Raw genomic sequence first — 25,921 nt, 5'->3', positions numbered from 1 at the left:
CCTGTTGAATCACCTTGCAAACTCATGGTTTTAGCAATGCTTTATTAGCCTGGATGTGTTGTCTCAGTCACAGCAGAAAAAGTCAGCAGAAATTAAGCTGCATGTAGTAACTACCTCCCTCGTTCCTTGCTTATTATTTTCACATTTAACCATAGTCATGATTCCTATCAAGGACTCTAGATGCCCTTAAATAATTAAATATGCATTTTACACAATTAAATATCCAATTAAATTAACTCCATGGATTGAAATTACCAATGCCACAGGAATTCAGCTGCCTGTTTAGCACATCCCCTCCTTCCCACAGACAGATACCTGAGGCTCATCGCAACCCCCTCTTAAAACCATACCCACTTTTCAGGCAACCCTGAAACTCAGCAGATTTTGCTTTTCAATAGAAAAAAAGAAGAAGCAAAGCCCAAGAACTCAAGGTTTAACAGATAATAGCTTGCCAGATGCCTCTTACAAGTGGGGAGATTTGGCTGTGTTGGAATAACTACAAGGGGGAAGAGAAGGTCCTTAAGATGCTCCTGGAGCAACACAGGACATATTCCAGATTTAAAAGACGAATCAGAGGGATGGACAGACTGTATTTTTGGGATGTCAGTGCTCAAACAAGGGTTTATATATTAATCCAGTGCTGACAGCTGCTCAACAGCAGCCCAGTCCCAAGACAGTCCATGAAACAGTGCAGGAGGGTGTGCGAGGAAGAAAAGATTAAAAAAAAAACATTAAAGAGGTTTCACCTACCTCCGGTCGTTTCTCCTCCTTCTGAAGAGCTTTTTGGTGTGTGCGATTTCAGCTTCATGAGGCAATGGATGGTATCCCTGTAAAACAGAAGGGAAAGCAGCAGTCAGCTCCAAGACACAGGAGGCACTGACATGGAAGTGGTCAGAGCGGGACAGAGCTGTGCACCCAGCTGTGAGCGTGGTAAAAGGAACGGTTCCCATCCAAACATCCTTACAACACCCCAGACCATACAAAAGCAGGTCTGGAAAACCCAGGCTTGTTGCACCCTCTCAGGGCCCTCAAGGAGAAGCGAATGAAGTCATCTGCAGTTTCTGTATGGGAGAAACCACATGGGGCAAACATGGGGCAAATAACTAGATCATGTATGTACAAATCCAAGTATACACCATTGGCAGGGAATTCACCTACTGTACACACAACTCTGGTCCACCCAAACCACCCACTTTTCCTGGGCTGTTTCCTTTGTATATTTATCCAAAACCCAGCCGTAAAAATTTGTGTCTCGGTATCCTTTTGGGTTTGAAGCCCAGAGGAGCCACAGCTGGCAGGTCTGTGCTCTTGAGCCATTAGGAAGGGAACAACCACGACATGAGCACCCTCCTGAGCCTGCCCACCATGAAGGAGTCAACCCTGTGGGAAAGGACAGGAGGCATCCACCTTACTGGAAAAAACTGAAATGACAAGGATGCTAAGTGATGTGCCCGAGACCAAGCCGAAGGAAGGCAGATTTGGATTAGCTAATAGGAAGAAATTCTTTACTAGGAATTAGGAAGATATTCTTTACTAGGAATTAGGAAGAAATTCTTTACTATAAGGGTGGTGAGGCCCTGGCACAGGTTGCCCAGAGTGGCTGTGGACTCCCTATCCTTGGAAGTGTTCAAGGCAAGACTAGAGGGGGCTCTGAATAACCTGGTCTAGTGGAAGGTGTCCCTGCCCATGGCAGGGGGGTTGGAATGAGATGGTCTTTAAGGACCCTTCCAATACAGGCCATCCTAGGATTCTGATTCTAAGCCAAGGCAGTGGAAGAGCTGTGTGTAACTCCAGCTGCTGTCTTTCCAGTGTCCTCTTTCCACTGAAGGTGCCGACTCTGACGTGCTACGTTCATCTGATAAGGGGGATGCTGTGTTTGCCGTCCTACTATGGGCATGACAAGGCTTTGTTAATGCTCGCAAAGAGCTCTGAGGTTCCTGGATGAAAGGCCCTGCATAAGTGCAAAGTATTATTTATCTTCCAGGGACCACAGAGCTGTCATAACCACAATGAATTTTATTTATGCAGTATTGTACTTCCCCAGCTGGCAGTAAAACCCCGTAAAAGTCGCTCCTTTTATTTCCATCGCAATCTATCTCAGCCTGGGGCTCCAGCCGCTGCTGGTGAATCACCACACATGAGGGGCCTTGAGGGAACAGCCTGGGCAAAGGCAAGGGCTGGGTGGGGATGTGTCTCATTGAGCAGCAGCTTTGTGACATTGGCATGACAACACAACACACCGACCTCAAAAAAAAGTCCCTTTCTCTTTCGCATGAAGAGCCTTTAAAAATTACAGTTCATTTTTGTAGTGGTTACTGAGATAATAATATTTTGAGTTTCTCTGGTGGGAGATGTAATTTAAGGAGAAAGGTTGATGGGGATGATAATGAGTTTAGGCATGCAGGCCTGAGAGGCACCACTGAGTCAAAGACCATCAGGGTTTATTGTGACCATCCGCCCTGACCATCTGCACAAAGCCTGGAGAAACTGCCATTGCAGCAACCCTACAGCTCCCATGGCAGCTGGAGCCTTCCCCTTTGGAGTGCCTTTGCTCCTCAAGACTTCAAGCAATACAGAACTCACCAAGCCGAAATACAAAGCTATGAGGAAATGTCTGAAGCAGGGCTGTGACAATGGTGAAGGGTCTAGCGGTGAAGCACATGGTGGGATTGTTGAGGCTGCCCTGTGCAGGGCCAGGAGTTGGACCTGATGATCCTTGTGGGTCCCTTCCAACTCAGGATATTCTAGGATTCTGTAATAGCTTAGAATCACAGAATCCTAGAATGGTTTGGGTTGGAAGGAACATCAGACATCATGCAGTCCCAAACTCCCCCACCATGGGCAAGGAGAACTTCCACTCAACCAGGTTGCTCATATTTATTACTGAGGGGTGTGGTTTGAGTCTTCCTTCATCATCACCTATTTTCCCAATCATTCAGTTTCACTGAATGCACAGGAGGGGCTTAATATCACCAAGACCTCTGTTCCCGTGAAAAATTACTTGGAATTGGCCAGTGGATACCAAAGTCAAGGAGAAAAGGAAGGGGAGGGGTAGACACACACAGCCCAATCACATCAGCCACATAGTTTAGGAAATGAGGCTAAAAATAGTACAATAATCATCGAGGCTGTTTCTAATGCTGTATTACCACAGGAGGCTGAAGCTTGGGGTGTTTTTAAGAATTTAAGGTTCATTGCAGACACACGTGCAAATACAATTACCTTGGAAAAATGAAACTATCTCCGCAGAACATAAGGACCAATTTCCGAAGCCCTCATTAAAGTCCCTGCTCTTTCCAACCAGAGGCCGTGTGTACAGTGGTGCATTCCCACATGTCCTCCTTTGCAGAGAATCCCCGTGCTTCCTCAGACCTCTACCCACCAGCAGCTGACGTCAACGGGATGAAAGACGAATTAGTTACATGGGAATAAAGCTCCTAATCCAAGGAGCACTCCTGGACACTGCCTGTGCCTGAACACAGGAGAACTTCGTGTCCCGTTAGGAAAATCAAACATCTCCCTTCTCTGGCCGAGCAGTTCCCTTCCTTAGTCCTAGTCATGAGACAATGTTTTGGAAAAAAACAGTCACCAATCCCTACTCTTGTCTATTTTGGTGCCTAAACAGAGCTAAATTTGGAAGGCAGAAAAGTTGACTTTTTTTTTTGTGCAGCGAGCTGATGTAAAAGGAAATATCAGCAACTTGTAAGGAGGGCGGAGCGGCCAGAGAAGACCAAAGGTGATGGGTGGGTGGGGACAGGCCCGGATCCCAAGGGAATGGTGAGAGCTTTGGCTCTCGTCTCGAGGCTGCTCCCCACCATGGGTTGTGCAGGACAGCAGTGGAAGTGCCTTCAGTAGAGCCAGCTCTCTGAGGACACCGTGGGTCTGAAACGCACCTTTCAGCAGACATATTCCTTATGAAGCCAAAACCTCTGAACATTCCCAAAAGGAAATGCCTCTCAAGGGAGAAAACCACCCTCTGCTCTGCAATGGGCCTGTGAGAAGACTCACACAAGACGGACGGTTTTTGCTCCTGCTTGGGTAACAGGAACCATCAAACTCAAGGTGCTCAGGGTTTTCACAGGCAGGTTTTCAGCTCCTCAGTGTGCAGCAAAGTCACATTTGGTCTCTTTGTCACATGGGTTTTGCTTTGGTATTTATTTGCAGGTGGCTGGAGAAGGTAATAGAACAGTTATTTCAGAGCTGCTTGTTCTGGAAGCGAGGGGTGTGGGAAAAGCAGAGCGCAAGCAGCCCATGGTCACAGGAAGGATTGCTAACCGGGGTAATTTTCAGCTTTGGAGCTAAACACTCTGTGGTTTACACGGTGGGAAGCTTGGAGCAGAACCCGAGAAGCCCATGGGACTTCTAATGCATGTAGGTTCCAATTTAAATCATAAACATACATGCTCCAACAAGAAAGGCCAAAAGCTCTGGAAAAGAAGGGTTGTTCAGGAATGGTGTGCTCCCCGGGCCTGTTCTCAAGAGACAGCTACGTTGTGATGTGCATACACACTGTTAGATCTTCTGGGGGAAGCAACTCTTGGAGAAGGTGGTATCTGGCAAGCTTAGGTGAGTGTCATTTGGCCAGCTGGCACACACCAAGGGAGCTCTGTCACCTACTGGAGTTGCTGCAAACAGAGGTCAGAGGGAGCAGATCTGAAGCCCACGTGCATGGTTTTTGTGCTTTACCTTCCTCATGAAGGTGTCTGTCCAACCTTCATCCCTGCCCACCCGTCTGTGGGAATCCAGAAAGCTGGCTCTGCTGCCCCAGACCCACTTACATCAAATTTTAACGAAAGAACAAATAAAAAAAGCTTTCAAGATCTTGCTGGCAATCTGCACCAACCCAAGAACCTCCACCTCTTCCTCCATGGATACCTGCTCCTCCCCAGCAACATCTCTCTGCTGATCCCACCCCACATCTCAGCCCAGTAACCTGCAGGATACTGGTTTGGGAGTGACACGAGGAAGAGGGGCAGGAACAAAGGAGGAAAATGGTTGGCTTTAGTGCTACCCTGCTAAAAGAAAGAGCTTTGCTATCATTCTTCTCATGCCTCCTTTGCAGCAGCATCATCTGAAGATGGAGCAAGGCACCAGCTTTGCCTCTTTTACTGGTGATGGTAAATTGGTAGAATTCTAGAATGATTTAGGTTGGAAGGGACCTTAAAGACCATCTAGTTCCACTGTCCCTGCCACGGATGGTCATCCACAGCTTCTCTGGACAGCATGTGCCAGGGCCTCCCCACCCTCACAGATAGGAATTCCTTCCCAATATCCCATCTAACCCTGCCCTCTGGCACTGGGAAGCCATTCCCCCTGTGCTGTCCCTCCATCCCTTGTCCCCAGTCCCTCTCCAGCTCTCCTGGAGCCCCTTTAGGCCCTACAAGGGGCTCTCAGGTCTCCCTGGAGCCTTCTCTTCTCCAGGTGAACCCCCCCAGCTCTCCCAGCCTGTCTCCAGAGCAGAGGGGCTCCAGCCCTGGCAGCATCTCCGTGGCCTCCTCTGGGCTCTCTCCAGCAGCTCCACGTCCCTGTGCTGTTGTTCCCAGGGCTGGAGGCAGCTCTGCAGGGGGGTCTCACCTGAGGGGGTAGAGGGGCAGAATCCCCCCTTCCCCTGCTGCCCACGCTGTGGGATCAGCCCTGGGCACGGGAGGTCTCAGTGACAGCACACATGGCTGGGGCACATCAAGCCTCTCATCCACGAACATTCCCAAGACACAGGGAGATAAGCAGGAATGAGGCAGGGGGGGGTTTCTGCCCCTGGTTCTTCTGTGACCACCCTGAGGCAGCAAACCACAGCAACTCCTTTGGCGTCTGACAACAACTGCCTTTCAAAAGGGAGGGTCCCATCTGGGACCAATCTGCACCCTCCCTCCTTCTCCACTTCTGAAGTCTAACAGTTGCCTGAGGTGGCCGAACTTGTGGGTGTTTCACAAAGACTCGAGAGGCCACTAGAGGTTTAGGGTCATTGCTTCATCCCCATGGTCTTCATGTCTAACACAGCCTGACTTTCACATGTGAAACACCCCAGAAAGCAACTGCCTTCACTCACACCAACTTATTCAGTCCCTGGCATAAACATTCCTAGGCTGTGATGGTCAAGCAGGTGAAGATGCCTCAATTGGAAACACCAACACTAAAACCCCGAGTGTGAATGAAAGGCTGAGAAAAACAACTGGACTGATGGGAAAAAACAATGCTCTGCTCAGGAGAAAAGGAAGAGAAATGATCCGACCATACCACAGGAGGCTTATCTGAAGAGCCTTTTGTGCCCTCAAGAAACATCCGCCCTTTGCTTATCTTAAACAAATGGTTGCAGAAGGCCTGAACTGAACAAACAGGTTATTAGGCCTGAGGTAGGAGCTGGGAGTTTCGCTGGGTTTTATGGCACACAAAGTTCAGGGTGGGATTTATTTTTCTGGGGGAGTGGGAAGGGTGAGGTGGGGCTGGGATCACGGCAGCCCAGAAGACGCCCCATCTGCCTCTGCAAAGGCAACAACAGCAACACCAAGGTTGGAGGGAGCATAAAAAGATAAATATACTGTAATTCCAGACAATGATCAGCAGAAACCAGCCCAGTGAAACCCAACACCCCATGATAAGGCTTTCATCTGCCTCTAGGATGGATTATCCATAGCAGGAAAGTCTGGGAGAGCACAGAGCTGCAGATATATTTAACTTTCATTAAAGTTAAATGTGTGTGCCAGTCCCATAATCCTGGTGCCTATGGGATTGAATGTGCCAATATTCATTACAACCATCCCAGGTATGCCATTGCACATGAATTACACCTCCACACCAGTAGCATCCCCATCACCTCTACCCACCCAAGGCCAGCATTTCCAGTGGGAGTGATTCTAGAGGAAGATGTGGAAAGCGATGAGTTTTAAGGTCCCTTCTAAACCAAATCTTTCTGTAATTCTGTGATTCAATGATATATCAACATCTGTAAGTCCTGTGGGCACTTCCAGCAGAGCTATCTCCTCAGAGGCCGCTTGCCTCTTCCCCTTCCAGGAATTCCCACGGCTCTGGTCTGTCACACGAGGGGACTCTCCTCTCTCACACAAGGGGAATTTTTTACCTCTTGAAAGGAGGGAGCTGAGGCACAAACCAAAGCCTTGACCTGGTCTGGAGGCCATGGAAGGACACCAAACACTGTCAGGAAGCCACATGGAAATTATTTCCTCTCTGCAAAAATGTTAAGTGATAAATCTGTTCCTTCAAATTGCAAGCTATTCATTTTTTCCTGGAAGGTGCTTACAATAAGAGTTGCTTCTGAATAAGGAAGCAGTCGGTGCTCAACATCCATGGAATAGAAAAAACAATGATTTTACAAAATACTTCCCACACAAGATAGAGGGCAGGTAAATCCTTACAACACTTGATGGTTGTGGCTCTCCCATCCTTCCTCACCCAGAACACAGCACACATGGGTCCCACAACCTTTGAGGACACTTTATTCTCAGTCACTGGAGCCAGGGCTAAATTAAACTATAGAGATGACAAAGAGGAGGAATTAGTTTCCAGCCACCCAGGAGCAGGAAAATGAGCAAAACTCTCCCAGCTTTGCCACCACTGATCCAACAAGTCCTGTGGTGGAGAAGGGACCTCGACAGTAGGATGTGCTTGCCTGATGAATCATGCCACATTCCTCAAAGAGGAGTTCAAGGACCATTTTGGACAATGTTTTCAGGAACAGGGTGGGATTGTTGGGGTGTCCTGTGCAGGGCCAGTGATCATTCTGGGTCCCTTCCAACTCAGGACATTCTGTGAGTCTAAGTCATTCCATGGGAGATGTCCTGGTTTGGAGGATTTCCTGATTAGCTGCATCTTTGGGGAGTACCCCGTAAATCACAGACTGGCAGCAAAGGCTGAGCACGTAGCTGCAGCACACCTGCCTCACACCTGAGCACCTTGAAGGGGACTTTCTACCCATCCCCCCCAAAAAAAAAAGGTGGGAGCACAGAGAAGAGACAGCTGTGGCTGTGATCAGGATTGTCACAGCTAAACATCACTCTTTAGTTATCACTAAAAACATGCCCCCTATTCCCTAGAGGGCTCCCCCCCACCCATGGTGCCCCAAGGACACAACCTCTTGGGATTCCCACTTGCTCAGTGTTAATGCTGAGTGTTAATGCTGGTGTACACAGTCCCTCTCATCACAGAACGACGGGTGTTCTCATGAATTTCAGACTCTACACAAGCAGTCCCAGACCCAAAAAAAGTATCATTTAGATCCTTGTTTTCCCATCACCTCTCCTTGGTGTTTTTACTGGCTCCTGGCAGAGAGCAGACACGCAGCTAGAGAGAAGGAAGCATTGAAAATGGCACTAAACACTTCACAGCAGCTAAGCTGTCCCACCTCGTCCCTCTGCAGCCAGCTCTGGGATGACACAGAAGGCTCAGAGAACGGCAGAACAACCCAGCATGAAACTCCCTGTGCGGGGTGAAGGATGCAAATGCAATTAAAGCATTAGAATAATTAGGCAAAGCATCCCAAGTGAAACATAACCTGAACCCTCCTCAACGCCTTCTGCTGATTACTCACAGCGAGTTTTCCGGGGCCTATTTTTAACTCTCGGCCCCCAAGCTCCTGAATTATACATAACTCAGAGATAATAAAACTTTAAAAAGCAGGGCAAAGTCTCCTAGGAGGAACTACCTCTGCAAGCACACACGTACACACATCAGCACAAGCAGGACGGGCAGGAGGAAAAGCCCAGCCAGTGCCACCAAGGCCCAGCTAAGCCACGGAGAGGGGGACAGGCTGGAGACACTGCTGCATTGAGACAGGGTGCTCCAGACACTCCAACACGGACACACGGTGCCATAGGAAGAGTATAAATAACAGACAAAAGAAATCCCCCTTTGTTACCAGAATCCGCAAATCCCAAATCAGCTACAAGCTGACTTAGGAAATGGAGTTTTTTCCCATGTTATAGCAAAATGGGAACAATACTTTGCGAAGTGGAAGTAACTCTTAATTGTTTTAACTGATGTTATTTTAGTGTTGTTTAGGTTTATTGTTTATTTGTATGTGTTTCCTCTACCCTGGTCAGGCTTAAAAACAAACCGTACTGTCAGCAGTGAAGCATCCCATCCATAAATAAATACATTTATCCAGTAAGTATAGATATAACCACACCATTGCTGGGAGTCCCTAAATGCAGAATATTTAAAGAATCACTAAAATAAATCACGTTGATGACCTGAGTTTGCTTTTCCCTGCAAAAGGGAGCCTTTTTCAACTACTATTGGGAATAAATACTGCCTACATCACTTGAGGCCAAGAGGCACCAGACAGGCTGTTTGGTTTGCAGTTTGTCCAGGTAGCCCAAGCTCATCCTGAGAAAGGGCTGCTCTACTCTGAAAAGCTTTTCCTACATTTTCCTTGGCTTGCTCTGGTTTGGGGGTGAGAGAGGAACTGCTTTAGTGGGGACTTAAAAGTGTTATGAGGTTGCTATGGGAATATTTATAACTAGAGCTATTTCAGTCCCCCTGGGACCTCACATTTCTTTAAAATACGCTTTTCCTCTATATTTTCCACCCTCCCCAAGTCTGTTTCTTCCTGGTACCTTGTCCCCTTCAAAACCTACCACCCTCACTTGTGCAGCTGGATGTGCTGTGTGACCATGGCTCTCCAGCAGGGATGAAGCAGGCAGGTGGGATGGCAAGAGGTTCATTCAATCCCCACCCACCCTCAGCACCACCCCACTGTTCCATCATGGTGGATGGTGTCGTGAGGAAAAGACCTGCAGGTAGAACAGGGACCTCCTTGATCAATTTTTAAGGTGACCTACAAACAGACCCCACAGAACATCAGGGAGTTTGGGACCAGAGCCCAGGTCACCTCTAAGCTGCTGAATCTCTGTGCAACCCCCAGTGTGTTGGCACAGCCTCCTCTGGCCAGCTGTGCTCGAACCTCAGCATCACTCCTGGCAGGTGGTAAGGGCTGTACCCAAATATATTTTCATTTAACCCTTGCTGTTAACAAAATACTGTGTTTTCCATGTCCATCTGTGCAATGCCCCAGAACCAGGCCTTCAAAAATCTTCTTGTGGGTGGACTGGGGTTTCAGCCTGAAGGAACTTCAGATCATCCAAGCTCCCAGGATCTGGGACAGCGGTGCAGCAGCAACAAAACCCCCTTTATTTACAGAGTGACAACTTCACAGCTTTACACACGAGAGGTGGCTTGCCTTTTTTTTTCAACATCTGGTAGATCCAGAGAACCTGCTCACTGCTCAGCCCTTGGCACTTCCCGTTGGGCGCCTTCCAAGTGCGTGAACTTTTCCAACACCCTAAGATCTCAGGCAATAGTTAATAATTCAATGAGCATTTTCTGCCATTATCCATAACGCTGTGATCCATGCACTGCTCTACCAAAGCAAACAGGAATTTTGGCATCAGCTTGAACAGGGTCATGGTGATGGCACCATTGGTGCCACCAGTGGACCCTTCTCAGAGGCCTCCGTGGCTGAAGCATGGTCCTTTCCTTCTCCAAGTCTCTTTATTGTGCTGGAAACATTTCCCCACAACAGATATTCCTGTTTGCAGTTGGCTGAAGACAGAGCCAATGCACTTTCCCCAGGATTACACCACAAAGAGATGTCTTTTCCCCTCTCTGAAATCACTGCTTAGTCTAGCTCAGCCCAGAGAGAGCAAGCAAGGATCCCATATCTCAGCCACCCCAGCTTGGAAAACACCCCAACATGCAAATCCTATAAAAGCCTTCTTCTTCCCTTTGAAAAACCCCATTCCTTCATGGGAGTGTGGGCTGTGCAACACAAGGGTTTGACTTTCTCCTTGCCAGTTTGCACCTGGGTAGAAGAAACTGCACCTTCTGATCCCTCCCAGGATTTTCCTTTTATGCTTCCAGGATCTAAGATCCCTGCTGCTGTAATGGGTTCCAATGCAGGGAAAAGCAGAGAAAACATGATGCACTTGCCACAGAGTATCAATAATACCACATCATATATTAATAAATATAATTAATTAATATAATTAATTAATTATCACTGATATTTTGCAGACCTCTGAGAGCCACAGGCTACTTTGAACAGTAAAACGAGGAGGAGTAAGAAAAGCATGTTTGTAGCTGCTTTACAAATGTGGAAATGGATCTGGCATCTCCACCACACACACACACAAAAATAAAGTCCTGAAAAACTCTTTTCTATTCAAAGTTGCTACGGGACAGGCAGCAAGATGGCCATGACCGTTCTCCTGCACCTTGAAAAAGGCTGAACCTCAGCCATGACAACTCCAAAGACACTGGCATCATTCGAACATCAGCTTTCCTGCCACAGAAAGCTAAGTTACAGCTGCTTTTGTACTGATTGCCAGGTGCTGGGTGAAGCCTCTTCCATTAATGTCACGTTGGTTATGAGGACACACCTTCAGGTGTTTCATCAGAACCAAGCAGGGACAAGAAAGATTAGACTGAGATTGGATATCAGGAAAAATTTCTTCACAGAAGAAGGTTGTCAAGACCTGGCACAGGCTCCCAGGGCAGTGGTGGAGTCACCATCCCTAGAGAGATTTAAAAGATTTGTAGATGTGGCACCTGGGGACATAGTTTAGTGGTAGGCTTGGCAAACACGGGCTAACAGTAAGATCTGATCATCTTAGAAGTCTTTTCCAACCTAAACAATTCTACAATTCCCTAAGAATCAGCATCAAAACTTAACAAACCAACACAGCTCCCGGATATATTTTCATGTGTTAACTGACCAACACCAGAGACCTTGCTTACTGGGTTGTCTTGAGTCATGATGCCCCTCCTCATCACAGCTTTTTCAGCTGCTTTCTAATCTACTTGATGCCCTCCTAACTGGCAGGATTGGGCTTGTATGACAGGCTTAGCTCCAGAAGCTGGAGAGGGTCTGAGATAGTGGCCATCAAGACCAGTATGGGCAATGAGCAGAAAGGGGCACAACAGGAAAACTGGAGATGTCCTGTGTGATGAGCAACTTGGAAGTGGACATCAGACTGCTTCTTACCAGAGAGATGGTAATTTTGGCAACCAGCACATCCCCTATGTCCGTTCAGCTGGCTCCCTTCTCTGCCTAGGACTCCTGCCCATCACGATCAGCACCACACCCATAAACATCCCACAGGCACTGTGCCTTCCCAATGGCTCTGAAGTCACACAGGGACCCTACAGCAGACCCAGGTTGCAAAAGATACACTACACACTCATCTGGATAGCTCTCCTGTGGCCTTAAATTAGGCAGACAAGTATCTCACTGGAAGTGGTTTTAGATATCCTCGATGGCATTCTCATACAGATGAAAGAGGGTAGATTAAGATTAGATTAGATTAGAAAGAAATTCTTCCCTGTGAGGGTGGGGAGGCCCTGGCACAGGCTGTGGCTGTCCCATCCCTGGAAGTGTCCAAGGCCAGGTTGGATGGGGCTTGGATCAACCTGCTATAGTGGAAGGTGTCCCTGCCCACGGTAGGGAGCTGAAACAAGATGAACTTTAAGGTTCCTTCCAACCCAAACCACTCTATGATTCTGTGATATTGCTCTTTGCCCATTTCATAGACACCCATGCATGAGATGCTAAAAGCACATGGGATCCTTCCTCCTCCGTGCATCTCTGCTGGGACCAGAGACAATCCAGCAGGCCGGGATCTCTCAAGCCTGCCCTTACCAAAAATAAGTCATCAAATGTCTGCGACTCTGTGCTTGGCAGCCTCAGCCTTTCTCTCCTTATCACTGCCAGAAATTATTCACTTAACATCCATGGCCTTACGCCAGCAGGAGCGCGGCACGAGGAGCAGAACCGTCTCCTCCGCTCCTCCTGCAAACCAAAGCAACAAAAGCAAGGCTCTTCCTCAAGCATGAAAAAAAAAAAAAAAAAGGAAAAAAAAAATTCCCACCAGCTAAGAAAAGCTGGAGGTTAATATAAATTCCATGGGTTTGAGGGGGGAAACGGAGCTGCATTCAAAGACTCGATGGCTAACCACGCTTCCTTCGTCTGGCAACTGCCCGTTCCCCCGGCAGAGTTATTGAGGAAGTTAGACGAGTGCTGTATTTGTTCCAGCTGCAGATTTCCCTTAACCCCTGGTACTGGTGTTTTCAGAAAACACAGATCTTCTTTTCTGATGGTGGCTTTTCATTTTCGTGCGTGCCGCATCTAGAGTTATTAGCTCTAAGCGCTGTCATTTGTAGATTAAAAATAAAGAAAAAAAAAAAACATTGCCATTCTAAGAAGTCCAGGCTGGATGAGCAAAACTGGGGATTAAAAGAAGGCTTTCAGGAATTAGCTTGGAACAGGAAAGAAGAAGATAAAGCCATTATAAAAGCTTGGGCTAATACAGGAGTCCTTTTTGTTGTGTTAATGCAGCCGAACAAATTCCTATGAAGATTTATTAGTCAGGTCATAAAATCTGTTCTCCTTCCTTTTCTGATGATAAAATCAAGATTATTTTCCTCCACTAACATGTTCCTTTCTCTCAATTAAGAGGGAAAAAAAATTGTGTATTTTTCCTAGAGTCTGTTTGTGGTGTACAGAAGGCTACAGGTGAGGCTGGTGTCTTCAGAATGGAGAAATACAGACGCTGAAATTCAGGTGCCTGTTCAGAGACTACACCATTTGGATGCACACAGCACCAGGTCCGTGGTACCCAGTGCTGAATAACTTGACCAAGCTGGAATACACAGCACTGTCCCCCTCCACCACCCCAGACCTGCTAGGACACCCGCTGTCCCACGGAACTTCAGTCCAGCAAAGCATTTACTTTATGGGAATCTGCTCCTAAGTCTACTATTTGCCTTGGACCGCAGCCAGCCAAGCACTTAGGCACATGCTTAAAGTTAAGCACAAGAGTAAACAGATTGAAGTCAGGGGGACTTAAAATTAAGCACATATTTCAAGGATTTGCTGGATAAGGGCCTTAACCCTGGTGTGCAGCGTTTAACTGGGATGATTCCCAGCTGATTAGCTCCCCCTTTTCCCCGACCTCCCCTCCATCGGGCCAGGCAACAAACGGTTTCTGTTTTGCCACCACGCTGAAGGCCTGGCTTTAAAGAAGCCTTGTCAAGCCTCCAGGCAAAGCATGTCTTTCTTTAATTATACCTGCCTGTGAAATACCTTCCAGAAATCCCCACCCAAACAAAGCCTCAGGAAAGGAAATAACGGAAATTCTTGATGGTTTCCACGGGGGGAAGCGATCCGAACCAGTGAGACAAGGCGCACGTAAGATGAGGCTGATGACTGCTCCTACTGTACACAACTCCCAGCCTGGAGGCACTCCTTACAGCTCCAGCAGAAACTCCCAGCTACCCCAGACCTCATCTCCCAGGGCAGGAGACCCCCTGGACTTGAACCTGTCCCCTGGATGTGTCTCTCTGCACGTGTTAAGATCTGAAAAGTCATTCGGTGGACACTTCTGATGGAAGAAGAAGGAAACCTACAGAACTGTTTTTGCTGTTTGTTTTGTTTTGTTTTGTTTTGATTTTTGTTTGGGTTTTGTTTGTTTTATGTTCTTGTTTTGGTTTGGTTTGTTTGGTTGGTTTGGTAGGGTTTTCTTATTGTTTTTCTATGCCCTTTTATGGGCTTTTAAACTTTATTTCAATTGCATCTACCCACGGCTAGAGACCTTGGTGGCTGTGGGTACCTGGGCAGGGCTGGCAGAGTGAAAGCCCTCTTGGCACAGATGTAATTCCTCCAAACAGGTATCACAGGCAAGTCTTGGAAGACATGGACAAAACAGACAAGCAGAAGATTAGAAACCTGGACAGAAAGATGGAGATGTTCTGTTCATTTCTTCAGATCCAGGACTCCTCTCAACAAGGAGCAGCAACTTGCCTAGACTTGACAGTGGGCTAATGGAACATCACAAAGTCCCACTCCCATTCTTTACCAGTCTCCATCCAATTCACTTCTAACAATCCTCTGCTCCACTTACCCTCTGCTCCTGAACAGTCAGTCCTTTCCACCAGGGCCTTAATGACTGACTCACCAGTGTTAAACGTAGCAAATGACCAAGCACCTTCAGCAAAGCACCTGTGAAAGATGCCTGGATTACTCCATCCAAACTGCAAACCACTCTAGGTGATCACTAAATGATCAATTTTCAATGCAACACATGCAGAAACACCTCTGCATTGCCACAACGCCTTCATTTCGACCCTTTTGGGCCTCATCTCAGGGAAGCTACCTTAGACCTCCCAGAAGAGCACAGCCACCAGCTGCTGCTCTGCAGCCTTGCCCTTCCTGAATCAACAACTCTCAGAAGTTGAGGACTGGCAGAATAAATTCAAGTCCTGCCTTGTATGCAAATTGCACCATGAAAAGGCATGGCAAGGAGAAGCCAAACAGGGCAGTTTTCTTCTCCTTCAGACAGGAATGTCAGGATGGTCAAGCAGTCACAGAGCTCCACCTCTGACACAGCAGGGTCCCAGTCTCAGGTGCATTTGCAACGCTCAGAGCTACTTGCACTCTGTTTTTTCGGCCTCACTGGCCATGGGCAGCTGGGCACTAGGTCTTTGGAACAGCAGCAAAGGAGCTGTGTATTGGAAACCTGTCACACTTCACCTGCCCTCCACCAAGGTCAGCATAGCCCATGTTATAATCATTTATTACTCTAGCACCGCCATAATCCTGAAGCTAGACATTGTGTGCAGGGATCAGAGAGCACCAGGACAAAAGCAGCATAATGCCAAGGCTGAAAGAAGAACCCACAGCTCACTTGCTTTTACCTTCAAACAGGGGCACTTGCGAAGGAAAAAAAAAAGAGTTTAGGTAAAAACAATCTGTTTGCCTAAGCACTTACAAATTGAACCACGAAGTAGCCTTCCTTTCAGCTAAAAAACTTTGTAGTGTGTGTACTCTCAAAACTGTGGCGCTGCAAGAGGGGTGGAGGTGAGACCCTGAATTCCTCCCTGGCCACGACAATTACAGAGTCACTGAATATGCTGAGCTGGAAGAGACCCGCAAGGATCATCAAGCACAGCCCTCAGCCCTGCACAGGCCCATCCCCACACCCTGTGCCTGAGAGCACCATCCAAACACTCCTGGAGCTCTGGCAGCCTTGGTGCTGTGCCCTCTGCCCTGGGGAGCCTGTTCAGTGCCCAGCCACACTCTGAGGGGGAAGAACCCATTTCTAATATCCAACCTAAACCTCTAGTGACATAACCACACCATTCCCTTAGGATTTCGGGCAGGACATGGGACACCTCTCCCCCCATCTCCATTTCCAGGGGTGCTGCTCTGTCTGACAGTTTTCCATAACCACGTGTGGGTCTCGCTTCAACTCCCGGAGCACTTGCTGAAGAAGGAGTTTCCACCCACCCACACTGACGATGCAGACGAGGGGAAAGAGGAGCTGCCGCCGTGCTCTTTGGATCATGTCAGGTCGCACGTACGTTTGAAGTTGGCCACCCAGTTCTCAGCGGCCAGGAGCAATCTTGTAACGGCTACTTCCTCCACTGCTCTCAGGGCTGATCTTCAGGAAAGCTCTGCAGCGCGAGGAAATCCTGGCCATCGCCACCAGAGCGTTATCGACACAGCAAGGAGATAATAACGACAGGAACCGCCTCGCGGAGAAATCACCACCATGATTCATGCGACTGCCTGGTGCCAAAGTCCAGCGAGCTGGGACACGGCGGCAGGAGGTTCACACATGCCATTAGCTGGTTTATCGTGTTAGGAAAAGAAAAAGGTGGGTTCCCACAACTTGAGGAGCATCATACACTCTCCCTCTGGGGAATGCATCAGATCTCCAGCGCGTGATGTGGATTATTGCGTTGAACTCGGCTTCTCCTTTGGGAGGGCAGGTGGCAGCTAGCTTGGTAGGTACCACCTGGAAAGAGTATCACCACTGGGACTGCTCTGGATTCATCAGAAATACCACAGAATCCACAGCAGCCCTCTGATCCGTGCACAGCCTCCTCCCCAGAGAGATGCAGGTGGCCCTAATGACAGACGGGACTGGTGGGCACATTGCTGAGGCCACACAGCACTTCTCAAAGACCTTTTACTCCGGGGATTGCTGGCTGAGACCTTCCTGGTCTGTGATGTGCATCTGAGGAGTAGCAGGCATGTCATTAATGGTGCTGGCTTGAGAAACTGGGTGCTGCCAGGTGGTGGTGAATCCCTGGAATGAGCACAGCGTGTCAGGCAGCCGTGCCTCCTTCTCCTCCCTTGCTGGAGACCTTACACCTGCAGCACACAGGCTGCACACCAGCCCTGTGGGAGCAGCAGAAACTCCCCATCTTGGACGAGCAGAGAAATGGAGGAGCTGAAGGGCTGGTGGCACGCAAAGGTTCAGCTCCCTCGGTGGGGATCTGGCCACTTGTGGAGCAGACGGTGGGGAAGATGCTGACGCGGCATCATGAAGGAGCCACCTAGACATGGTAAGGGGACGGATTTCCCCCCACCATGAGAAACACCCATCGGTACCTTCTCCAAGTGTAACAGCGCACCAGAAATAGAGCCCCTCAGAGACTTCATTTTGTTCTCTCTTTCTTCCTTTTTTTTTTTTTTTTTTTCCTCTTTGCAGGATTCCTAAGTTCACGGACTCTCTCTTTAATGTCACATGTGTGGCTCAGGTCCCTCAGGCCCCAGCAGAAGCAGCCTGGGATATTTGCACAGACCCCTCACAATGGAAGGAAGAGGGTGTAGGAGGGAGGATCAGGCTGCTGACCCCTTTATTGTTCTTGGGCCAGAAGAAAGCTTCCTCCTGGCTTAAGAACCACGGCGCTGAAAAAGTTTTCCAGCCAAAACGAGTCAGATGGAGTCACTGGGTGGTGGTTTTTATTATTTTTTTTTTTCTTTCTCCTTCCCCTGCCTCCCCCTTCGGCCAAGCGATGGGGAGTCACAGGGTTGTGCTCCATTCACAAAATACCTGCTGCACATCACGTAGTCCTTCCCCCCGACGGTGGGGAAAGGCGCTGTAACCCAAGCAAACGAAAATAAACCTTTTTTTTTTTTTTTTTCCTTTCTCTGCAGATTTGAAAAAAAAAAAAAAAAAAGAAGGGAAGAAAGGACCCTGCTCCCAGACTGACGCCTCCAGCGCGCGCCCGCCGGGGAAGGGGTAGGCGGAGGGGGGGGAAACAAGACGACGATATGAAAGAAAACAAAAACCAGCAAATTCTGCTCCGAAAGGATTAAATGGAGGTTTTCCAAAAAAACTCCCCACCATTATATAATGAGGCTTAACTCGGAGTCACCGGGGTCACACGATGCAGCAGACTGGAAAAACCAAAGCGCAGTGTAGCCTTTGAATTGCTAAGCCAACCATAAAAAAAATAAAATAAAACAGAAAACCGATATTGTGATCGCACGACAAGGTGGACGCTCGTATATTAATGGCCAGGGTATTTTTTTTTTTACTGCTTTGGCTCTTTCTGGCTGAAATACCATTTCAGTGTGTGTCCGACTCCTCGCCTTTCTACTTGTAGGGGTGGTGACCTGTTTTGCAGGGACACTGCTGGTGCCAGGCAGCGATGCCACAGGGAACACAGGGACTGCACCAGCTCCTGAAGCCTTAAGACACACAGGGTTGGCTTTGCACTCACAGCAGAACCAACCACGAGTGGAAATCCTACTGCAACAACCCAGGTATCAGAACCCATTGTTCTGTTTCCAAATCAACATTTGCACACAAGGAAATGATTTTTCAGCGCCTTGGTTGCACCTACAAGTCCAGCCATGATCCACAGTCGCCTGCCTAGTCCCCAGGTTATCCACAGCTGTGAGGCTGAGTTGCTTGTACAGCCACAGGCTATCCTGAAGCTCCTTCATCTTTCATGTCTCCCAGTGCTGTGTAAACCAGAGACTGAATCATACAATCACAAAATCATTTAGGTTCGAAAAGCCCTCTAAGATCATCGAGCCCACCTACTCCCCAGCACTGCCAAGCCCATCTCTAACCCATGTCTCCAAGTGCCACATTCACACAGCTTTTAAATCTCTCCAGGGATGAGGACTCCACCATCCCAACATCTGACAACCCTTTCTGTGAAGAAATTGTTCCCTAATATCCAATCTAAACTTCCCTTGGTGGAACTTGAGGCCATTTCCTCTTGTCCTGTTGCCTGTTAGCTGGGAGAACAGACCAACCCATCGTGGCTAAACTCTCCTGTCAGGCAGGTGTAAGATCCCAGCTCCAGGGCTGAACAAGCTCCGTGGAAAACAGGGATGGGAACAACACTTCAACAAGAAAAAAACTTTTAAAAAGCCCACCCTAGCCGGCTGCTTTTGGAAACCCAAGCTTTCACTGACCACAGGCCCAGTGGCTAGAGCAGACCAGCCATGGCCATCACTCTGTGGTGTGCCCAGTGAGTCCAGCAGCAGCAGTGGGATCGTTTCCATCCGGCTGGAAACCTGGACATCATCCTGAACTTGTGTTTCCTTTTGAGTTACCACAAAGGCAAACCTGTGCTTCACATTTCAATGTTACAAGCTGGCTTTGGTCTGGATTATTGTTGTGGAACAGCAATGAATAATTTCTGCTGCTCCTTCAAGACCAAGCCCATGCAACTACCGACCCCAAATCTTCTCATTCTTACCCAGAAATCATGCAGCAACCTAAACGTAAGGAATATATATTTTTCTATTGTATTTGTGCATAGCCCTTAGAGGAAGCCTGGCCAAGTGAAGGTGTACACAGCCCACCAACTTGAAGGAATAATGTTGCTCACAGATGCGTGATGCAGCAAATGTCAGCAGTGCCCTCCCCAGAACTAACAAGCAAAAGCAATCCATATCTTCTGTGATACCTGCTTATTCTGCCCAGCCAAAGGGTCCTATTTTTCCCAGCCAAAGGGAAACAAACAGCTCCTACAAGCACACATATTTTCTTTCCGTTTGGATGCCCCAGAAGAATATACAATGAGAAACGAAATAATGAAGTGGGTCACAAAAGCAGGAAGAAATGAAGCTTTATCATTCTCCAGTGGTTTCTCTGCTCATACATTACAGGAATTATAAAGGAAAAAGAATTAAAAAGAAAGCAAGCCAACAATGAGGAGTTTCTCCACAGCAGTACAAGCAGGTGAAGGGCAAAAGAGGAATAACCCTGGGAGACATGGGCACTGGAGCAGCACCAGTTTGATCAAAGGTGTGCAGACCACACTCCACTCACTGTTCCTATTAGCCCCAGCGAAATCCTTCAAACCCACCATCCAGCAAAGGCATTTTGGGGAGATGCCATAGAGTTTTCTTTCACTGACCATGCCAGCACACGTGCATTGGAGCCATGCCTGGAGTCAGCAGAGAAGTTCATGGAGTATCCCTGGAAGTGTTCAAGGCCAGGCTGGATGGGGCTCAGTGGAAGGTGTCCCTGCCCACGGCAGAGGACTTGGGACAAGATTATCTTTAAGGTCCCTTCCAGCCCAAAACATTTTATGATTCCCAACTCCCAAAAGTATTTTTAAAAGCATAAAATGAGGGACGGTATGAATGTAAGACTAAGAAAGGACCTCTGAGTTACAGAGTTTGGCCTGCTACCACAGCAAGGACATCATTTAATCCCTTCATAAACAGTCTCTATTTTCCCCATGGAAGAGACATTCAGGCGTCATGTGCAGCAATAAATTTCCCACTTAAATGACAATCTTTGACCAAACCACCTTGGATTGCAATAAACACTTATCCAGCCACTAAATACCCATATTTACACCCATAGCTATATATACATCTCCCCAAGCTGGATGGGATTCACTTACCTGCTGCCTCCGGGCAGGAAATTCACATTTTAAGAACTTCTGGTCTCATTTATTGTATTGGTTTCTATTCCCACAACATCAGAGGAAAGGCAGCAGAAAAGGGTGGGGGAGCATCTTCTGGTTAAGAAGAAATTTATAAATGTGACAGGAAACATTAACCTCCTATTTTGTCGGACAAGGGACCAGGACAACCCCCATTAGCAGGATTTTTAGAGAGCGGTGTGTTTCTAGGCTCTGCAGGTCCTTCCACCAACGGGGATGTGTGCACGTCTCTCTTCTCTGGTCCTGTGGCATGCCTGCTTTTTTTAGAGAGAAAATTCCTTCCTTTCCTTTATTTTATTAAAAATTCAGGTCTTTCACGGAGAGCGGGGAAGGGGATTAGGATGTGGAAATAGCCAAGCCAGCAGAAATAGCTGCTTGACCAAAGAGACACTGAGGTTTTATTTGAGATCCTTAGAAATCTGGATTTTTTTTTTCCTCTGCTACTTTTAATAACCTTTAACTTAATCATTACTCCATATTACTTCCACATTTCAGGAAAATATTCAGCAAATTCAAGGGAGTGCAGCAAAAACCCTCTCAGATTTCTAATGAATCCTCTGGGAAAACAAAGGAGAAAAAGATGTAACATTATTGAGAACTTAAAATTCAGACTGGATTTGGTGGGGGGTGTGTTTTGGAGTCTATAAAAAGGACTGCGAAAAACCAAAACAAAACCTTTGAGGCTTGCTTTCGATATTACAGCTGCACAAAAGCTAAAAACCTTTCTGAAAGGGAAGTCATCAGTAGGGCTGGGAAAAATCCGTGTTGCTCTCTGTTGTGTGTAAGACAGAACATAATGTGGTGCCATTTTTGAGCCTTAAATGCCTATTTATATCTATTTATACCTCTGTACAACTTCCCTTACCCAAACCAGCTAATTCCCCAGAAAACTGCAGTTCCCAAGTCTAAAACCACTTGTGAGCTCCTTAAAAGCAAAACAGAGGATCTTTCTTCATCATCCTCCCAAGAACAGACTTACCCACCCAGCTCTCCCATCTCCCTATCTCCTTGTGGTCCTGGGCCATGAACCCAAAACCTACCAGCCCCTATTGGTAAGCCCAGCCTAATCCTGCCATCTCTTCGTGTCTACCCTTCCCTCAGCCTGGCCCAAGGAAAAGCTGCGAAGCAGACAAAATCCCATTATTAATCTTAGTTTGTAGCAGAAACCAGTGCCTGATCTGGTTTCTGGCCCCAGAAACTGGGATCTAAGGAACAGAGATGGCCCAGCAGTGGACACCTCCCTCCTCCTGAGGCCGTCGTGTCCTTCAAAGGGGGTTGGGTACAATCCAGAGGAGATGGGGGACAGGGACAGATGGACGAGTGGGAATGTGGGTGTTCAGGGGAACATCCTACACTTGAATGGGACAGCAGCACTTCCAGAGGAAGGGAGGGTCCCTCAGCACACCTTGGTATGCGAGAAGCATGGCTTCAGACTGAGCCCTGCCAGAGCACCCCACAGGAAATACACAGAGTTGAGGATTACACTTGAAAAGGAGGGATTTCCAACAGAAATTGGGGAGGTGTCACGACGCCAGCAAGGGCAACGTGGGCTGTGGGGTATATCTGATGCCCCCGTATCAGCTCCCCTCAGGGAGGTTCAACACACCTTCAGTTTTAGCCCTGCTCTGCTCAGGGACGCCATGAGGCTCACAAAGATGCACAGTACTGCCCAAATTCAGCCCCAGGTACAGAGAAACACCCTCCCCCTCTGCTAGCCCCAGGTTCCCCCACGCTGGACATGCACCTCGGGCCCCAGGTGGGCACAGGGGGATGGAGAGCAGCATGACCTGACAACCGGAGGGCGAGAGGCACAGCCTCTGCAGAGTGAGGTTTCTGCTTGGAAAAAGCCTTTGGAAAAAGCCTGGTTTCCTCTGTACAGAGCTGTGTTTCGGGGCCATGCAGCGAGGCTGCAGTGCCCTCTAGTGCTGTAGGGCTCCCCTCTGCCACCAGCCCTGTCCCCTCGGCCACCAAACACCCAGCCAACCATCAGAGCTGCAGCATAAGCCACCCTTGCCCCTTCCACGGTCCCCCCCTTGCTTATTCCAAACCCATGTCCCTCACCAGCTGATCCAGCCAGGGTGTGACAGCATACCAATCCTGCAGGCATGGCAACCTGGCCCTAAACCCTGCCTAGCTGACCAGTGCCAGCTCCAGGAACCTATAAAACAGGCATCTCCCTGCCCACTAGGCTGGGAAGACACCCCCAGGAATTAAGTCAGTATTGCCAAGTCTGCCTGACTTGAATGACAGCCAGAAAAATAACACCAGTCCTGAGAAGGGAGACCCCATTTCATTTCTTAAAATCACAAACCAGCTCTGAACCATAATAGTCATAGTAATAGTAGTAACAATAACTATAATAATAATGATGATGGAAACAACAAAGATCTTGGCCATTTCTCTCGTGTTTCCTTTGTGCACTGAATAAGGCTATCGTATGGTATCAGGAAACTGGATATTAGGAAAAATTCCTTCATGGAAAGGGCTCTCAAACCCTGGCAGAGGCTGCCCAGGGCAGTGGTGGAGTCCCCATCCCTGGAGGGATTTAAAAGCTGTGTGGATGTGGCACTTGGGGACATGGGTTAATGGCCTTGGTAGTGCTGGGAAATGGCTGGACTTGATGGACTTAAGGGTCTTTTCAAACCTAAATGTTTCAGCGACTCTGTGATATGGAAGATGACCATAAGGTGATACAGCCACTGGAAGACCTTCCCTTTCCTGCATGTCCAATAAAACCCACGGGGTTTATAACCTGGTTCATCAGGGCTCACAGAGACTGTGCTGTTCTGCCACAGTCCAGGCTTGGATGTTGCTGGCACCTGCAAGGTGATGAACTGCGTGGGAGATAAGCCAGCCTTGGCCCAGACCTCTCCTCTCCAGTGCTTTGGGGATGCCAATGGCCTCACCTGCCATGCTTGGCTAATGGTGGCCTTAACTCTGACATGGGAGGGAGGGCTGAAGGGGTTACAGGTGACCACGGCAGTTTTCCCTCTCCAAACTGAAAGCCAAGGCGATGGTCACTGCCAGCTGGGTTCAAAACAACAAATAACAGGCCACAGAAAGACCATGGCTTACTGGAAGTCATGGCAAACCAAAAGCTTTTTATTTAGCAGTAGAACTCTGACTCCCAATATGTTGTGGCCTATACTCAAGTAAACCCTGGCTCTTTGACAGGGACTTTCCACAGTGGTTTTAGCCGTTACAGTATTGGAAAGACCCTTGGGATACGGGCTTTTCAGGCAAGAAACCTTCTCTGAAAGCAATGCCATGCCCACATGTTCTGGACAGAGTCCAGCAAGAACTGGGGGTGGGGAGAAGAAATCCCCATTTTGGGGCTCCAAGGGAGGAACCCCAACTTCTTCATGGGGCTTTGATGCACACATAAAGGACATCAGGGTTAGACCTGATGAGTGACAGCAGAGACACAGAGCACAAGGGGCACACACCGCATGGACCAGGTCATTCCCAGTGGGAGGGGATGCCAGAGGGATGAGCCCAACCCAGCTCCACCAGTGCAGAACAGCCTACCAGGAGAGGAAGGATCTGAGCTGCCCAACATACTGGGTAAAATGAGAGCTGCCCAACCTTGTAGTGCAGAAAGAGCAGGGAGGAGACGACGTGGAGAGGATGACTCCATATGGTGACAGTAAATAACACCACCCCACCAAAGAGCTGTCCCCGAGCTCCAGAGAGACCTGTTGCCCTGCCACCACCACCCTGGGAGGTACAGGGGTCTGCAGGCTCCAGGAGCAAGCCCTCACACCAGTGTTGGACACTGATCTCACCTCCTCACATGCAGAGTGACAGCAGAGAGGATCCAACCCTCCTCTCCCCAGATAACTGCATTGGCTTCATCTCTCTTAGGAAGAAATATCCATATCTGACCAAGTCTCACATGTGTGAGCTGGTCCATCTAGGCATGCTGCAGAGCTGACAGGGAAAGGACATGGGGACCCTCAGAGGGGAATCATCCAGACTTTCCTAGACCTCTACGCTGAGGTGCCACAAATCCCATCCCAATGTGCCCACACCTCAGCATGGGCAGAAACCCCAAGTGACCACCCCATGCAGAGGTCCCATCTTGACACACAGGATCTTGGCCCTCCCCGAATTTTAGGGTTTGACTTGAAAATACTTGTCAGTGAGGAGGGGTCCCAAGGAAAGTGGGCAGTGATGCCTGCAGGTGCCTAAATTCAGGTGGGATCGCAGCACAACCGGGAATTGTGGTGTTTCTAAGCCTGTTTGGACAAAATCAGGAATACAGTGGTGCTAAGAGGAACACGAACAGCTTACAGAGTCTGCCTTTCTCCTAAGGAGTTGCTCTCTTGGTTCTCATCCAACAAGGAAGCTGGATGACGACCGCAGCCAGAAGAGAAACAAGCAGTTTATTGTAACTGCAAGCATATGACAAAAAGGGTCAAAAATCAGTAAGGAAATGGAAGGAGATGAGCTGCAAGGCAGTAAGATGCCAAACCAAATGATATCAATGCTGCCTTCCAAGTTTATCCCATTACAACAGCAAAGCCCAACAGGCCTTTCAAAAGTGCCACACAGTTTCTACCTCCTAAAGCACAAGGCAAGAGGAGCAGCTGGGCAGTGAAGGCACATCCCCAGTGTTCTGAGGAGGGCAAGCCCATCCTGAAGGCAGCAGTCCAGCAAACTGAAAGCCAAACACTGCGAGACGCCAGTCCAGAAACCACCTGGGATATGTCCCAAAACTCTCTGCTCGTGTCTAGCAGCATTTGGAGCTGTGACATGCAGCCTCCTGTACCCTTCATGAGTTTTACAGGAAGGAGGGTGTTGGACCTTGCCCAGAGAAGCTGTGGCTGCCCCTGGATCCCTGGAAGTGTCCAAGGCCAGGTTGGATGGGGCTTGGATCAACCTGGTCTAGTGGAAGGTGTCCCTGCCCGTGTCAGGGGGTGGAATGAGATGAGCTTTAAGGTCCCTTTCAACTCAAGCCATTCCATGACTCTGTGATCTCGCAGGACATGACCCCTTAGGTTGTTTTTTCTGGTAAGTACAGAGTCTGCCCAGGGCTTTCAGTCCAAAGCCTGTATGTAGGACTGGAGCACTCGGCTGTGACACATCCAAGCCTGAAAGCCTTTCCAAGCGTTTGCCAAAGGGGAGCAAAAGCAAAAGGCACTGACTCAGCCCTCCCTGTGACGTCTTCATGACGTCAAGGTGGTTATGTGGTCTTCTTCAACAA

At 48.4% G+C, this 25,921-nt stretch overlaps 1 protein-coding gene across 4 annotated transcripts in view; it reads right to left on the bottom strand.

Moving 5' to 3' along the window:
• Positions 1–25,921, bottom strand: part of CTIF (cap binding complex dependent translation initiation factor) — a 116,092-nt gene that overhangs the window by 65,217 nt on the left and 24,954 nt on the right. For all 4 annotated transcript variants that reach the window (XM_050329934.1, XM_050329935.1, XM_050329936.1 and 1 more), the window contains one exon: positions 751–827. In XM_050329934.1, the coding sequence (XP_050185891.1) occupies positions 751–827 (77 nt within the window). The remainder of the gene's footprint in view (positions 1–750; positions 828–25,921) is intronic.

This window comes from Myiozetetes cayanensis, unplaced genomic scaffold (assembly GCF_022539395.1).
Source record: "Myiozetetes cayanensis isolate MyiCay16 unplaced genomic scaffold, myiCay2020 scf4, whole genome shotgun sequence".
In the NCBI taxonomy this organism is placed as follows: domain Eukaryota; kingdom Metazoa; phylum Chordata; class Aves; order Passeriformes; family Tyrannidae; genus Myiozetetes; species Myiozetetes cayanensis.
Note: the sequence above shows the minus strand (reverse complement) of the source record. Positions and strands in the feature narration are given on the sequence as shown.